Below are 16,787 nucleotides of genomic sequence, written 5' to 3'. Positions count from 1 at the left end.
GAAAGCATACAAGTCTGATTATAGAAAAACCTAATTGGTGAATGGCTGTGATTTACTCAATATGTTAGCAGTTACTTGCCATGTTTTGAAGTGATAAATTTTAAAGAAGCTGCAGTTTTTCCACAGCTTTATTCAGTGTGGTCAGATTTTGGTACATAGCACCAGAGAGAGAAGTCAAGGTGATTAATATAAATACATTCTAGAAGAAGCTAGATAAGGACATGAAATGACATGAAGAACAGAAGGAAATGTTATAGCTTTATCTGAAGATGGGTAGCAGAATAAACATTAGCATGGATCTGTTGGTTAAATGGCCCACCTTTGTACTAGCCATACTTCGGTGTTTTGGCAATATTTCTGAATTTTTAATAGACTGAAGTAATTACACTGAAGCTTTCATCAAAATTTGAATCCAACGGTGTGATCACTATCATTGGTCTTTGTGATGAAAGTAGCCCCTTCAGGTGCTACTTATTTAATTTCCTGCGCTTTGTATTCAGGTGCTTTTGAAGACACTGCTTTTTCCTCTTTGGCTGACATGATTAGTGAGAATACTTTGAAAGGGATTGCTGACATGAGCTTTACTCATATGACACTCATTCAACAGAAAAGTATCCGACCTTTACTGGAGGGCAGGTAAGTTGTGTTTACTGTTTATTTCATACAGCTTGAACATTATTTGTGATTTGATATTTCAGAACATAGAACAGTACAGCACAGAACAGGCCCTTCAGCCCACAATGTTGTGCCGACCATTGATCCTCATGTATGCACCCTCAAATTTCTGTGACCATATGCATGCCCAGCAGTCTCTTAAATGACCCCAATGACCTTACTTCCACAACTGCTGCTGGCAATGCATTCCATGCTCTCACAACTCTCTGTGTAAAGAACCCGCTTCTGACATCCCCTCTGTACTTTCCTCCAACCAGCTTAAAACTATGACCCCTCATGCTAGCCATTTCTGCCCTGGGAAATAGTCTCTGGCTATCAACTCTATCTGTGCCTCTCATTATCTTGTATACCTCAATTAGGTCCCCTCTCCTCCTCCTTTTCTCCAATGAAAAGAGACCGAGCTCAGTCAACCTCTCTTCATAAGATAAGCCCTCCAGTCCAGGCAGCATCCTGGTAAACCTCCTCTGAACCCTCTCCAAAGCATCCACATCTTGCCTATAATAGGGCGACCAGAACTGGACACAGTATTCCAAGTGCGGTCTAACCAAAGTTTTATAGATCTCACGACTCTTAAACTCAATCCCCCTGTTAATGAAAGCCAAAACACCATATGCTTTCTTAACAACCCTGTCCACTTGGGTGGCCATTTTAAGGGATCTATGTATCTGCACACCAAGATCCCTCTGTTCCTCCACACTGCCAAGAATCCTATCCTTAATCCTGTACTCAGCTTTCAAATTCGACCTTCCAAAATGCATCACCTCGCATTTATCCAGGTTGAACTCCATCTGCCACCTCTCAGCCCATCTCTGCATCCTGTCAATGTCCCGCTGCAGCCTACAACAGCCCTCTATACTGTCAACGACACCTCCAACCTTTGTGTTGTCTGCAAACTTGCTGACCCATCCTTCAATCCCCTCATCCAAGTCATTAATAAAAATTACAAACAGTAGAAGCCCAAGGACAGAGCCTTGTGGAACCCCACTCACCACTGACTTCCAGGCAGAATATTTTCCTTCTACTACCACTCGCTGTCTTCTGTTGGCCAGCCAATTCTGTATCCAGGCAGCTAAGTTCCCCTGTATCCCATTCCTCCTGACCTTCTGAATGAGCCTACCATGGGGAACCTTATTTTAAAAGGTGTTTTTTTTTCTTTTGTTGCATTGCTGTTTTGTCAACCTGATAACAACTTAGACTTTATCTAAATAATGCAATGAGAAGTAGCAGAGGTTAAACTTCTTTTCTGAGTTTACCTTCTTCACACCAAATGGGGATGTACAAATTGTTGCTTTTGCAACATTGCCCTTAGGCTTTGCAATAACTTATCCATGGCACTTTTTTCTTTCATCTCCTGTCCCTTTGGTAATAATGCTCCACAGATCTATGTTCAGTTCCTGTTTGTATACTGATAACATCTACCCTCTACTTTTCTACCACTCTTTGTCAGGCTGTAGCTCCAACACCTAGTCTTTGAATTGTAATTTCCCATATCTAATACGTATAGGCAAAATTTGAAGTTGTCATATTTGGTTCTTGCTGCAATCTCAGAACCAGAGTTGGCAATTTTATCCTGTTGTTGAGCTTTATGAGCAACTTTGAGCCCTGAATCGAAGGAAGGGTCTGTTGGTCTTGGAGCCCAGAGGAGGTTTACAGGAATGATCCTGGGGATGAAGGCTTTGTCATATGGGATTTCTGGGTCTGTACTCAATGGCAATTAGAAGGATGAAGGAGGCATCTTGTTGAAACTTAGAATACTGAGAAGCCTGGACAGAGTGGACATGGAAAAGATGCTTCCCGTCTCTTTGTATGTACGCTTCACCATATTACTCAATTCTCTTCAGCCCACAACACCTCTAAAGCTATTTCTCTGACCTTTTGTGCAAGTCCCCCTCCTTTTACCCCAATCGTTGGTGACTATTACACTGGACTTTTTTGAAACTTTCCAGTTTCCTGCGCTTACTCTACTATTTTACAGACCCTTTTAAAAAAACCCACCTCTGTGAGCACTTGCTCTTATCTGTCTTCATAATCCCATTTGGTTTAGTATGTCATCTTCGATAATGCTTCTGTGAAACATTTTGGAACAACTTGTGCATTAAATGTACAAGTGCAAATTCGTGCAGCAAAATAATTGAGAGGACTATTTCTTTTGAAACATATTTAAAGCTACTTGTCTTTTTTTCCGTAACTGGCATTTTTGATCATCGTTTTTGATTCTAAAACCATTGCCTGGATGGTGGGCATAAATTTGTAAGATATGTCTTTCCAGGCGTAACTATTTATTCAGGAGGAATAATAAAACTCCGATAGAAAACACAAGTCAAAGCCATGAAATTAAAACCTAACTTCTTATTTTAGGGATATTTTGGCTGCTGCAAAGACAGGCAGTGGAAAGACATTGGCATTTCTCATTCCTGCCATTGAACTGATCTACAAACTTAAATTCATGCCCAGAAACGGTAAGCAAATGGCTCAGGTTCTAATCGTTTTACTTGATTGAAGCTGGATAGCGGTCCACTCTCTCTATTAGACAAGTTTGCTTATTAGAATTCATATTTTAATTATTTAAATAGAACTTGCTTGATTTGTAAGGCTTGGGGCATACATTCAGATGATAGCAAATAATGTTTTTAATTTTTGATAAAATGATGGAAAAGTTGAACAAGTCTGATAGTATCTATGGATAGAGAATCAGTTAGCGATTCTGGTGTTCTTTTATCTGAACTGAGACTACCAAACATGCAAATTGCCAATTTTTTTCTGTCATTTTAGATTTCCAGCATCCACAGTATTTTGTTTTCCTAATACTGCTTTATAAACGTAGTACTTCAGTAGCTGAAATTGTTTTTGAAAGAAAATTTGACTGTCAAATATATGTTTACCTTCATTTCAAGCCGTACAAATGTTTTTGCTTAGTAAAATACAATAAATTCTCTAAAAGTAAAAAATATCCTTATTCAGCCTGTTTTTGAGCCCGTTTTCCTTTCAGACTCAATCGTACCTCAGTTCTTTACCATTGTAGTCATCTCAGTTTTGAAGCAGAAATAGATGAGATGTTGTTCATAAAACTACACTGTGTTCCTTGTCTGTAACCAAAAAAATTTATTTCCGAAGGAACGGGTGTCCTCATTCTTTCACCAACTCGAGAATTAGCCATGCAGACCTATGGTGTTCTGAAAGAATTAATGGCGCACCATGTTCATACTTATGGCTTACTCATGGGAGGCAGCAACAGAACTGCAGAAGCACAAAAATTGGCAAATGGAATTAACATCATAATAGCCACTCCTGGCAGACTTCTGGATCATATGCAGGTAGTATGCATTTATCTCTTAACAACAGCCCCATAAACACACACAAGAAAGGACTTGCATTTGGATAGTATCCTTCATGACTTCAGGAAATCACAAAATGTTTTGCAGTCCATTACATTTTTATTTTAAGAGTGGCTGGCCTATATTGTGCAACAGCATAGATACGTGTATTATTTTGGTCATGTTGATTCAGGAATAAATATCGGTCATGCCTTGGGAAGAGCTCCTCAAATCTCTCTCAATACTGTCAAGAAATCTTTTTATGCTCACTTAAGTGGAAGAGAGGCCCACAATTTAATATTTCAGTTTAAAAGACATTAGCACCAACAGTACAGCACTTCTGAGATACAGCACTAACATGAGAGCTTAGATTATATGATCAAGTATCTAGAATGGAGCTTAAACTCAAATTACTACATCAGGTAAGTGTGTTTCCACTGACTGAGGCTGGCACTTTTAAAAGGAAGGAATTGTCATTTTTGGCCTTGAATGCACAATGAGCCTTTTTGTAAATAAGTTTTCTTGCCCTTCCTGTACTGGCCCCTTTCATGTGGGTAGAGCTGCTCCGCAGTATAGAAAATGCTGTAAATACACAGCACGTCAGACAGCATTTTTGGAGACTAAAACAAGATGGCCTGTTAAGGTTCATGACATTTCAACACCCTGATGAAACACCATTGACTCAACATGTGTGATATACAAGTATCAAAATGCTAGTTCATCTTGTGTGATGTTGCAACGAAGCCAAATCTATTCCCATTCCCAGAGACAAAATTCCAGTAGAAATTCCTTTCCTAACTGAAAAACACGACAAGAATTTGATTTCCAACCACCCTGACTGTGGACAGCTGGTTTACCCTAACCGGCAGCTGAACCTGAAGTTCGTGATGTTTGTTTTTGTATTTACTTGTTTGTCATACTTCAAAAATATACATGCTTTTGAGTTGTGAAGAGGATTTAATTCAGCCTGTGTTCTTTCTCAAAGATAGTTTCAGTTATAATTACTTTGCTAAACAATGGAATCCGTGATAATATTGGATCTATCTAGTCTGTGTTCTTCTTTTAAGATGTAGTATCTAGACTTTTCTTCATGTGATGTGGGGATTGCTTTCCAGACCAGCATTTTATTGTATGCACCTGATTGCCTTGGAAAGTAGTAATGAACAGCCTTGAAGCACTGCAGTCCTCTGGGTATAGATATACCCACTGTGCTGGTGGGGAGGGGTGTTTCCAAAATTTTGACCAAACAGCAGTGAAGGAACAATAATGTGGTTACAAATCAGAATGGTGTGTGGCTTGTATGTTGTTGTGCAGATGCTGCCCTTCATTCTTGCAAAACCTGAAATGTAACATTGCTCATCTGATTCAATGTATACAGCGCTTGCTGAACAATTGAGTGTGCAAATAACTGCACTAACACTCAATTTGTGATTGTCCCTCAAGGTCCTAATTTTTTTATGCTTACTAGAAGCCCATAAAAACTGAAGGAATATGTTCAAGTCTTGTCTTTTTTTTAATTACCCTGTAACTTGCAACCTCCTGTAATTGTAAGATTCAGATACTTGTAGGATCTCCTTGTAGTCAGATAGGTGTGCTTTTTATCTTGCAGCACATTTACTCTTCCCATGTAACAGACATGCTTTGTTGAATTCAAATGCCGATAGGAGTAAGATAATCTGGAAATATACACTCCACTTTCAGCCATGTTAAATTGTAACTCCCTCTTTTTCCCTGCTGCAATTGGGAGGGGTCCCTGTTATCAGAATTTAGGTGTCTATGCTTGACCTTTAATACAAATTAATCCACTCCTCCAGTCTCGTGTTGTGGTAGGCAGCACCTTCGGCTTATCTCCTCGCATTTCTTTTATGTTTTTCAAGTTTCATTTTTGCATTATGACCCTTTCTGGTAATTCTGTTTCCTCTGAGTTGTAGACTTGGAAATTTACAATGTAAATTTTTCAAAATCACAATTCCTTTCTTGTTGTTTAGAACACATCATCTTGGCTTCACATCATACATAATGAATTTACAATTATTGTCATCTGTGCTTTTCTTTTCCCTCTGCCTTAATTTGTGTGCCTGAGTGCCTAATTAATGTTTTGTTTTGAAAAATTCAGAAATAATGTGAACAGTATTCAGATAATTGAGATTCAAAAATCTTCCACTTGAGATACTATTTGGATGCCTTATTTTGCTAATCTCCTCTTGGCAGAACACGCCAGGATTTATGTACAAGAACCTGCAGTGTTTGATAATAGATGAAGCAGACCGTATCCTCGAAGTGGGATTTGAAGAAGAGTTGAAACAGATAATTCGACTTCTGCCAAGTGAGTCAATTCAGTTATCCCACTTATACTTTGAAGGCAGTATTACTGTGATACGTTGAGATAGTAATAATCATTATCGTGATAGTAACTTTTTTTCCAAAAATCCCAGAAATACAATATTAAATACTTTCCATTTCAAATTAATTTTAACTATTTTAGTCAGGATAAACTAAAACTTTGTCTGTCCATGTCTATATTTAGAATTTGGGATGAATTAGGTTCATGTAGCCTCTCTTGGGTCAGTTTTGTTTCATCAAACAGGTTCTGAGGAAGGGTCACTTGATCTGAAACATGAATTCTGTCTGATTCCTGTCCACAGATGCTGTCAGACCTGCTGAGCTTTTCCAGCAATTCTTGTCTTTGTTTCTCTTCCATCAAATCTTGTCTGTATATGTAGTGTATTTGCTATTTCATTCATTGCCTTATTTCTATTTTTTGAGGTGGAATGTAAACAAAATGCGGAAACCTGAAAACCTTCACCCTGGTTTGCCCTTATTTTCACCTAACATCCCAACTAATATTTTCCAACATGAGTCCCTGAAAGAAACATGATTCCATCTGTATCACTATCTCTTCCCTAGCTTGTAGATTTTCAATTTTCTATTTTAACATTTATATTTATTTGTCTGCGTCGTCTTAAAAAAAATCTACAAAATTAGAGCTCCTCAAATTTACAAATTTATCAAATTTATAAGCTGTTACTGAGGTTATTTCTGTTATTTAGGAAGGGGAAAAAAATGGAGTGAAGTGACACGGTTGCATTGGTGCAGGAACTTTTTCGCTAATCTCCACAGCAATCATTAGCGAATGCTTTTAAATGTTTAACAGTTTATGGTGCATTTTGTAAATTGATTGTTTGGCTCTGACTTTCATGATTATTTCTCAACTTGGAATACTTCTAATTTTAATATGAGGAGATATATTTTAGTTGGTTGACTGATTTGCAAACTATCTTTTTTGCTAATTTAGCAATAAGGGAAATAAAAAATAAATTAAGAAGTGGAGGTCTTTGAAACAAAAATAAATTAATTCTCCAACCTACAACCCCATGGTCTCAATGTGGACCTTACTAGTTTCAAAATCTCCCCACCTCCAGCCCCATCCCATGACCAACCCTCCCCTTCAACCACACCACCTGGACGTGAAACAACCTGTCTGTCTTCTTTCCCACCTATCCGCTTCTCCCACTTCACTGACCAATCCCCAGTACTGCCTACCTGCACTCACCTATCACCATCCCACCTACCTTCCCCAGCCCCTTCACTCCTCTATCTATTTCAGAGCTCCTTTTCCCCCCTCCCACATTTCTGAAGAAGGATCCTGACCCGAAGTGTGTGCTTTCCTGCTCCGTTGATGCTTCCTGGCCTGCTGTGCACCTCCAGCTCCACGCTGTGTCATCTCTGACTCCAGCATCGACAGTTCTTACTGTCTCTCAATTCTTAATGGCTTGCTTCCAATCTTCACAGGGCGACGACAAACAATGCTTTTCTCTGCTACACAAACTCGCAGAGTGGAAGATTTAGCAAAAATCTCACTGAAGAGGGAACCTTTGTATGTCGGTGTTGATGATGACAAAGAAACTGCTACTGTAGAAGGCCTTGAGCAAGTAAGATGAATGTTTAATTTTCAGTTTTTACTGGCATTTTTGTTTTGTTTTTAATCATGCAAATATGCAGTGCAAATTTTGTTAGAATTTACAAGAGGTAATTTTAACATATCAAGTAGTTCAGTATGCAATTTTTCAAAGATTCATTTGTGATTTACTTGTCAAAATAGTTCAAAATAGAGACAGTTTTGTCCTGAGAACTACTATGGATCATGATCTACGTTGCCATATAAGATTAGTTTTGTGATATTATAAGAAGGTGCTGTCCTACTATTTTAAGAAGTTGTTCATACCGAACATTGATCTCACTGCATGGGACTGATTCTGGACTCCCTGCAATAGGAAGGCTGTTGTCAAACTTGAAAGTGTTTGGAAAAGATTTACAAGGTTGTTGCCAGGATTGGAAGATTTGAGCTATAGGGAGATGCTGAATAGACTGGGGTATTTTCCCTGGAGTGTTGGAGGCTGAGGGCTGAACTTTTGAGAAATATAAAATCATGCTGGGCATGAATAGGTAAATAGATAAGGTATTTTCCCCAGGGTGGGGGAGACCAAAACTTGAGCGCATAAGTTTAAGGGGATACAGGAAAAATTTAAAAGAAACCTGAGGAGCAATGTTTTCACGCAAAGGATGGTGCGTGTATGGAAGGAGGTGCTAGAGGAATAGTTGGAGGCTGGTACAGTTACAATATTTGTAAGGAATCTGAATGTATTCATAATTAGGAAGGGTTTAGAGCCATGTATACCAAATGCTGATAAATGTGACGAGATTAATTTCAGATATCTGGGTTGGACTTGAGGCTCTGTTTCCATGCTGTACATCCCTCTGACTCTATGACTTATTAGCAAATAGAAAACATCAACTAGCACTTTCCCTGGCAAGTACAACAGATGGCCACCTTTGCTTATGTCAATCATGAATCAGAACCCATTAAATCATAAGCAGGGACAAATCTTTAGGTCGTTAAGTTTATTGAGCCAGCTGTGCCATTCACTAAGATTATGGATGATCTGATTATGTCTCTAACTACACATGTCTGCTTATGCCGCTCCTGTATTCTTTACTGACCTAGCTTCCACTGCTCTGAGATAGCGAGTTTCAAATAGCTAGGAGCCCTCCTCTGCTATGAATATGAGTCCACTCTTTTTTTAAACTAGTACTAAATTCTCCCACAAATGAAATGTATGTATGTAGCTTTCAGAATCCTGTTCTTTGAAGGTAGAAAGAACAGGTACACACTACACCTGTTTCAACTCACCAAAAGAAGTGGCAGTTGTTCTAAGGCTTATTTCTTGTGGCTGTGTCTTAATTAAACAGAATCAACTTGCCTGTTTTAATATTTAGGCCAGACTCCGGTAGTTGACTCAGTCTAACCGGTGCATTCACCATGGCAGCATCTGTGCCAATCAGCACTATTTTGTTGTACAGTGTAATGTTTTTCCCTCTGTATTGGTGTTCTTGCCAATTTGTCTGATGAGAATAAGATGAAAATCTTTGATAAAATGTAATTTTTCAGCTGTCCTTCAGATCTGAACTTGCAGGACCATTTCTGTGCCCTTACCCCAGAAACTATTAAAATCCATTAACTAACTACTTAGCAATGATGTACCTGGCTTGCAATTATTTGTCGCTTCTCATCACCTTTAGATTTTTATCCGGCCTTATGAAGTAACACATTAATTTCTCAACTATGGCAAGTAGCACTGCTAACTTGTCTGCTGAGTGACTAAAGTGGCTTAGCCAAATTCAACAGTACAAGTTTATTGGTGGGGGAGGGGGGAATTTCAGCTTTACATAAAACCCATAGTACTGTCAATTATTCCCCTTTTTTTGAAGTTCAACGTTTCAGTTCAGAAATATACTCCAACTCAGAAGAATGTTATATTTCTAAATAGTGTTAAACTTTATTATGCATTCTAGAAAATTGCTATAAAATGTTTATTGATTGTTTTTAAATTTAATGTCCAAAGCACTTTTCTATAAGCTTGGGTTGTTTTAGATTATGATGTGACAATGTGAATTTGACATGTTTGTCACGATAAAATAATTGCTCCCTTCTGCATGGTTTTATGTTTTGCAAGGAAAAGGAGAGTATTGAATTATGAATGCATTTTGTGCTTTTGCTCTATTGCAAATGTTCTACTGTCAATACAATGCTACTTCCCTGTTTCATATAAGAGTCAGAAAAGTTACTGGCATAGCAGGAAAGCAGTAGGCCCATTGAATTCATGCAGGCAAAAAAAAAGTATCCAGACATCTCCACTAACGGAAAAATGTCATAAAGGTCCTGCCCATCTATTCTATCAGGCTGTTTATACTTCTATTAAATCTCCCCTCGCCCGCCTCTGTTTCGAAGACGAGAAATCCAGCTTATGCAATCTTTCCTGTGGGTAAAATTTTCTGTCCTGGGAGAAGGCCTCACAGATTGCCTCTCTATCCACTCTGGTCATGCCACATTCTTTCTGGAATGTAGTGATCAGAAATGTGATTGCGACTCTAGCACGTTTCTAATTAATGTTCTCTGCAGTTCAAGCTTCACCTTCCTGCTCTTGCTTGCTGTCTTGACCAAATTCAGAAGGCTTTTTCAATGTTGCTTGCCTAGTCCTGTTACCCACAGGAATCTGTGGGCTGTAACCCAAGGTCTCTTGGCTGCTCTTAAATTTCCCAGAATTCTGCCACTTATTTTTGTATTTCCTTGCCTCTTGACCTTCTCAAATGCATTACATCATGCTTCCTCGAATCGTTTAGTAGGCCTGACTATCTTCATCTGCTTCATCAACAATCTTGCCTCCATCATTAAGGTCAGAGTGGAGGCGGGCATGTGTACGTGCGCTGTAGGTGAAAGCATCCAGGTTTGGGCTAACGCATGGCAAATAATACTTGTGCTACACAGATAATAACCATTTCCAATGAGAAAATCTAATTATATCGTCTTGACATTCAATCGTCGTATCAAAACTGAATCATCACAATCAACATCCCATCAGCATTGATCAGAAACTGAAATAGACCAGCCATGTAAATATTGTGGCAACAAGAGCAGCTCAGAGGATGGAATGTTTGGAGAGAATAATGCAGTTCCTCATTCCTCCGTGCTTATCTACCATCTAGAAAGCAGCAGTCGTAAGGGAGTAATTGAATAACAAATGCATTTTGTGCTATTGCTCTGTTGCAACTATTCTACTCTCAATACAGTGCTATTCCCCTGTTTCAAATAAGAGTCACAGAAAAGCTACTGGCATAGCAGGAAACCAGGAAATGTTCCAAACTGGAGGCAGTTTCAACAACACTTGAATTTCAGCACTGTCTAGGTCACAACAACCTGCTTGCTTGGCATCCCATCCACCACCTTCGACATTCACTCCCTTCACCTCAGCTGCACAGTGGCAGCTGTGTACCGGGTGCAAGATGCATTACAAGAACTCACCAGGTCTTATCTTAAAGCATCTTCTATGGCTTTTGCCACTTAAAAAGACAAAGGCTGCACTTGCAAGGGACTACCACCTCCAAGTTCCTCTCCAAAACACTTGCCATCCTGAATTAGAACTTTTGCTGTTCCCTCACTGTGACTCGGTCAGAATTCTGAACTGCCGTTCCTTTTAGCACTCGATCTACCTGCATCCCAAGTTTGCAAAATGACACATCACCACCAACTGTGTAGCAATTATGGATGGGCAATAAATGCTCCTCTAGGAATGCCTATACCCGCTGCAGGAACAGAAATAAAAATATTCTCAGATTGAGTTCCAATCACCACTCTTCTCCCCATCGGACCAATCTATTGGTCCACGTTTTCTTCCTCGCTGTCAACTACATGATCAATTTTCATACCTTTCATAACTTATACATGCCACCTACTCTTACTTCTGAAACGTTGCTGAATATTATAAACAACTGAAACCTCCATAATGAGCCATTTTGTCAGTAAGCCAATTTTAGATGCTCTTGGATCCATTAGTTTTTAATTTTTTGATATATGCTATGTGTTGCTTCGTCAAAATGTTTTCTAAAATTTGTGTAGATTACTATAATCCTCATCACTCTACTTGTCACTTCCCTCAAATGTTGAACTTAGTCAGCCACTTCTATTAACAAATCTAGGTTGATTGTCCTTTAATGAATGCTTTTCCAAATGATTTCATACAGTTTTGGAATATTTTTGAACAGATGTCAGTTGCTTTTATGTTTCTACTAATCAGTTTGATAGAGCATAACAGTGTGGAGCTGGATGAACACAGCAGGCCAAGCAGCATCTTAGGAGCACAAAAGCTGATGTTTCGGGCCTAGACCCTTCATCAGAAAAGGGGGATGGGGAGCGGATTCTGAAATAAATAGGGAGAGAGGGGGAGGCGGACCAAAGATGGATAGAGGAGAAGATAGGTGGAGAGGAGAGTATAGGTAAGGGGGGGACAGATCTGTCCGGGGAGGACGGACAGGTCAAGGGGGTGGGATAAGGTTAGAAGGTAGGAAATGGAGGTATGGCTAGAGGTGGGAGGAGGGGATAGGTGAGAGGAAGAACAGGCGAGGGAGGTGGGGACAAGCTGGGCTGGTTTTGGGATGCAGTGAGGGGGAGAGGAGATTTTGAAGCTGGTGAAATCCACATTGATACCATTGGGCTGCAGTGTTCCCAAGCGGAATATGAATTGCTGTTCCTGCAACCTTTTGGATGGCATTATTGTGGCACTGCAGGAAGCCCAGGATGGACATGTCGTCTAAGGAATGGGAGGAGGAGTTAAAATGGTTCGCGACTGGGAGGTGCAGTTGTTTATTGCGAACTGAGCATAAGTGTTCTGAAAAGTGTCCCCCAAGCCTCCGCTTGGTTTCCCCAATGTAGAGGAAGCCACAATGGGTACAGCGGATGCAGTATACCATACTGGCAGATGTGCAGGTGAACATCTGCGTGATGTGGAAAGTCATCTTGGGGCCTGGGATGGGGGTGGGGGAGGAGGTGTGGGTGCAAGTGTAGCACTTCCTGTGGCTGTAGGGGAATTGCCAGGTCTGGTGGGGTTGGAGGGGAGTGTGGAGCGACAAGGGAGTCCTGGGAGAGAGTGGTCTCTCCGGAAGGCAGACAAGGGTGGGGATGGAAAAATGTCTTTGGTGGTGGGGCCTGATTGTAGATGGCGGAAGTGTCGGAGGATGATGCGTTGTATCCGGAGGTTGGTGGGGTGGTATGTGAGGACGAGGGGGATTCTCTTTGGGTGGTTATTGCAGGGGCAGGGTGTGAGGGATGAGTTATGGGAAATGCGGGAGACACGGTCGAGGTCGTTCTCGACCACTGCTGGGGGGATGTTGTGGTCCTTGAAGAACAAGGACATCTGGGATGTACGGGAGTGGAATATTTGATACAGCAACTTTGATCTTCAAATAACTAGCTGTAGCAGGAGTTAATTAGTGTGATTAGTACAAGATTAATGCAATGGCTGTTTGCTTTCACTTTGATATACTTTTGCATCAACACATTTTTCCATCCTGATCAGTGTTTGGAGTTAACATGTATATGTTGTTGATTATATTCGCCTCTCCTCATTATTATTTGATAAGTTTGATAATATTGTTTGCAAATTTAAAAGTGATCATGTTCATGCCAATGAGAAGATTGAATTAGGATTTTTAAGAGAAGAATATTGCGTCTTTTAAATATAGTAACTTAATTTTCTCAAATTTGGTTTCAAGTCTGCCTTAAGTCAGTTAAAACTGGCCAGAATTATTGGTATATTTAACAAGTGGAGCTTTAACAAATGTGGTGCATTGTCCACAACACACAAACTTGCAAGACTGCACCATGGAACAAAACATTTTGGTGTTTTATAGTTGTAAACTAGAACATGTTGCCAGCGGAGGTGGTAGAGGTGGGCTGGATTTCATCATTTAAGATGTATCTAGACAGATACATGAATGGGCAGGGAGCAGAGGGATACAGATCCTTGGAAAATAAGCGACTGGTTTAGATAGATGATCTGGATTGGCGCAGGCTTGGAAAGCCAAAGAGCCTGTTGCTGTGCTGTAGTTTTTTTTTCTTTGTCCTAAACACGTGTACAATTCAAATACAATATTTTGTTATGCTCTGACTGATTTATCTTTGTCTTTAGGGTTATGTAGTTTGCCCATCCGAAAAAAGATTCCTCTTACTCTTCACTTTTCTAAAGAAGAATCGCAAGAAGAAGATCATGGTTTTTTTCTCATCGTGCATGTCTGTGAAATATCACTATGAGCTTTTGAACTACATTGACCTACCTGTTCTGGCGATTCACGTGAGTTAAAAAGAAAGCTTTCTGGAATCTAGTCCAACTGGAGGTTATTCAAAACCATGAGAAATTTCAGTGAGTTTGGACCTGGTATACCCAACCATCCTTGTAGTGTAGATATCAAATATTGATCAAAAGTGGACACTCTAGCCAATTTTGTTTTCTCTCCTGCATAGGTATTTAAAGATACTTGCAATAGTGTTCATGCTGCCACTGAGAGAAATTATTACAGAGAAGACATTGGCCTTGAATTTCCTTTTATTCTTTGTAATTCAGTGAAGAAACCTGCTGAAACACAAGATTGGATCATTTGACTACATGGATACCTTAGAACATGATTGCTATTGCATTTTGAATTGAACAATTGTTATGGAAGTTGAATTCTCCCACAGTAGTATTGATAATTCTAGATAAGTATAAATAAACATGGTTAAATTTTTGAGCTATCTGCTACTGATGGTACAAGTGCCTCCACCATTTCTCTTATTTATTTCAGAGGGGATGAAAAAAATGTTTAGACCTTGATTTTTCCTGATATGTATTAATTATCTAAATTTTTGTATGCAAGAGGAAGTTTCTAAATTTGCACCTGAAGATGTGTGAATGATGATGGAAGGCGACAGTTTGTTACTGTCTGTTGTGCTCCTGATAAGGAGTTACTGGAGTTTACACCAGACCCATTTGCTATTTAGCTTGAGTCTGGAGTTGGTGATTGGTGAGAGTAAAAGGTGCATTTTTTTTCCCTGTAAAAGCCCTCACTTATGAAATATATTCCATATCCATAGTATGTCCCAGATATTGTTTGTCAGGACAATAAAAGCTCCCTTGCACAGATGGTGAACGTGGTGTTCAAAGATGTATGCTCCAAGTTTTCACGTGCTCTGTCTGCTGTTTTTTGCTTGGTCTCCATCTGGGCCTGTCGGACATGTTGAAAATGTTAGTGCCTTTGCAATGTTTCCTCTCAAAATTGAATGGCTTTGGGAAAGAAATTCGCATGGATTTTTGTACATGTTGTAATTCTTTTGAGAAAGGTTTTGAAAAACATCTTTGAAACATTTCTGTGCCCTCCTACTAACAACTACTGTGCTGAAGCTCATGTTAGAGATCTTGTTTTGGGAAAGTTGCTGGTAGGCATACTGATGATGTGGCCCGCAAATTGACCTGTAACCGGTTGGCCTGAGAGAAGACACAGAGATTGAAGCATCTATTCTACTATTGTATTTGCAAGATTTTGTACGTTGCTGGTGACATTTTTCTGAGGTTTTGTGGCGTCTGTGGTACGTTATCCATGTCTACAAAGAGGGCATGTAGCACCTTGAGCTTGTTCCCACGTCTTGAGGTTTTTGTCCTGAAGCGCGTTATTTCTCAGATGGCGGAGGACTGCGCTGACAGCAATGTTGAATTTTGCTGTCAATGTCTGCCCTCACAGAAAATTGATCTGTGATGCCCACTGGCTTGCTAAGGATTCTCATAGTTGACTATACTGTTGCATTGTGAAACAAGCTGGAAGAAGACCCTTGTCTTCCAAATGTTCAGCCTGAGCCCATTGTTTCATATGCTTATTGAAGGCATTGACTGTAATTATAGCTTGGTCTCTGTGTGTATACATAGAACATAGAACATTACAGCACAGTACAGGCCCTTCGGCCCTCGATGTTGTGCTTGATGGGCTCAAGCCCATCTAACCTACACTATTCCATGTACGTCCGTATGCTTATCCAATGAGGACTTAAATGTACCTAAAGTTGGTGAATCTACTACCGTTGCAGGCAAAGCGCTCCATTCCCTTACTACTCTCTGAGTAAAGAAACTACCTCTGACATCTGTCCTATATCTTTCACCCCTCAATTTAAAGCTATGCCCCCTCGTGCTCGCCGTCACCATCCTAGAAAAAAGGCTCTTCCTATCCACCCTATCTAACCCTCTGATTATTTTATATGTCTCAATTAAGTCACCTCTCAACCTTCTTCTTCTCTAATGAAAACAGCCTCAGGTCCTTCAGCCTTTCCTCGTAAGACCTTCCCTCCATACCAGGCAACATCCTAGTAAATCTCCTCTGCACCCTTTCCAAAGCTTCCACATACTTCTTATAATGCGGTAACCAGAACTGTACGCAATACTCCAAGTGCGGCCACACCAGAGTTTTGTTCAGCTTCACCATAACCTCTTGGTTCCGGAACTCGATCCCTCTATTAATAAAAGCTAAAACACTGTATGCCTTCTTAACAGCCCTGTCAACCTGGGTGGCAGCTTTCAAGGATCTGTGTACATGGACACCGAGATCTCTCTGCTCATCTACACTACTAAGAATCTTACCATTAGCCCTGTACTTTGCCTTCTGGTCACTTCTACCAAAGTGCATCACCTCACACTTGTCTACATTAAACTCCATTTGCCACCTCTCAGCCCAGCTCTGCAGCTTATCTATGACTCTTTGCAACCTACAGCATCCTTCGTCACTATTCACAACTCCACCGACCTTAGTGTCGTCTACAAATTTACTAACCCATCCTTCTCCGCCCTCATCCAGGTCATTTATAAAAATGACAAACAGCAATGGACCCAACACCGACCCTTGTGGTACACCACTAGTAACTGGTCTCCAGGATGAACATTTCCC

General features: G+C 40.1%; 1 protein-coding gene across 2 annotated transcripts in view; it reads left to right on the top strand.

Moving 5' to 3' along the window:
- Window positions 1-16,787, top strand: part of ddx18 (DEAD (Asp-Glu-Ala-Asp) box polypeptide 18) — a 43,351-nt gene that overhangs the window by 17,654 nt on the left and 8,910 nt on the right. For both annotated transcript variants that reach the window (XM_059647398.1, XM_059647397.1), the window contains 6 exons: window positions 501-636; window positions 3,034-3,134; window positions 3,790-3,989; window positions 6,201-6,315; window positions 7,782-7,921; window positions 14,012-14,173. In XM_059647398.1, coding sequence (XP_059503381.1) covers window positions 501-636; window positions 3,034-3,134; window positions 3,790-3,989; window positions 6,201-6,315; window positions 7,782-7,921; window positions 14,012-14,173 — 854 coding nt within the window. The remainder of the gene's footprint in view (window positions 1-500; window positions 637-3,033; window positions 3,135-3,789; window positions 3,990-6,200; window positions 6,316-7,781; window positions 7,922-14,011; window positions 14,174-16,787) is intronic.

This window comes from Stegostoma tigrinum, chromosome 7 (assembly GCF_030684315.1).
Source record: "Stegostoma tigrinum isolate sSteTig4 chromosome 7, sSteTig4.hap1, whole genome shotgun sequence".
Classification (NCBI taxonomy): Eukaryota; Metazoa; Chordata; class Chondrichthyes; order Orectolobiformes; family Stegostomatidae; genus Stegostoma; species Stegostoma tigrinum.
Note: the sequence above shows the minus strand (reverse complement) of the source record. Positions and strands in the feature narration are given on the sequence as shown.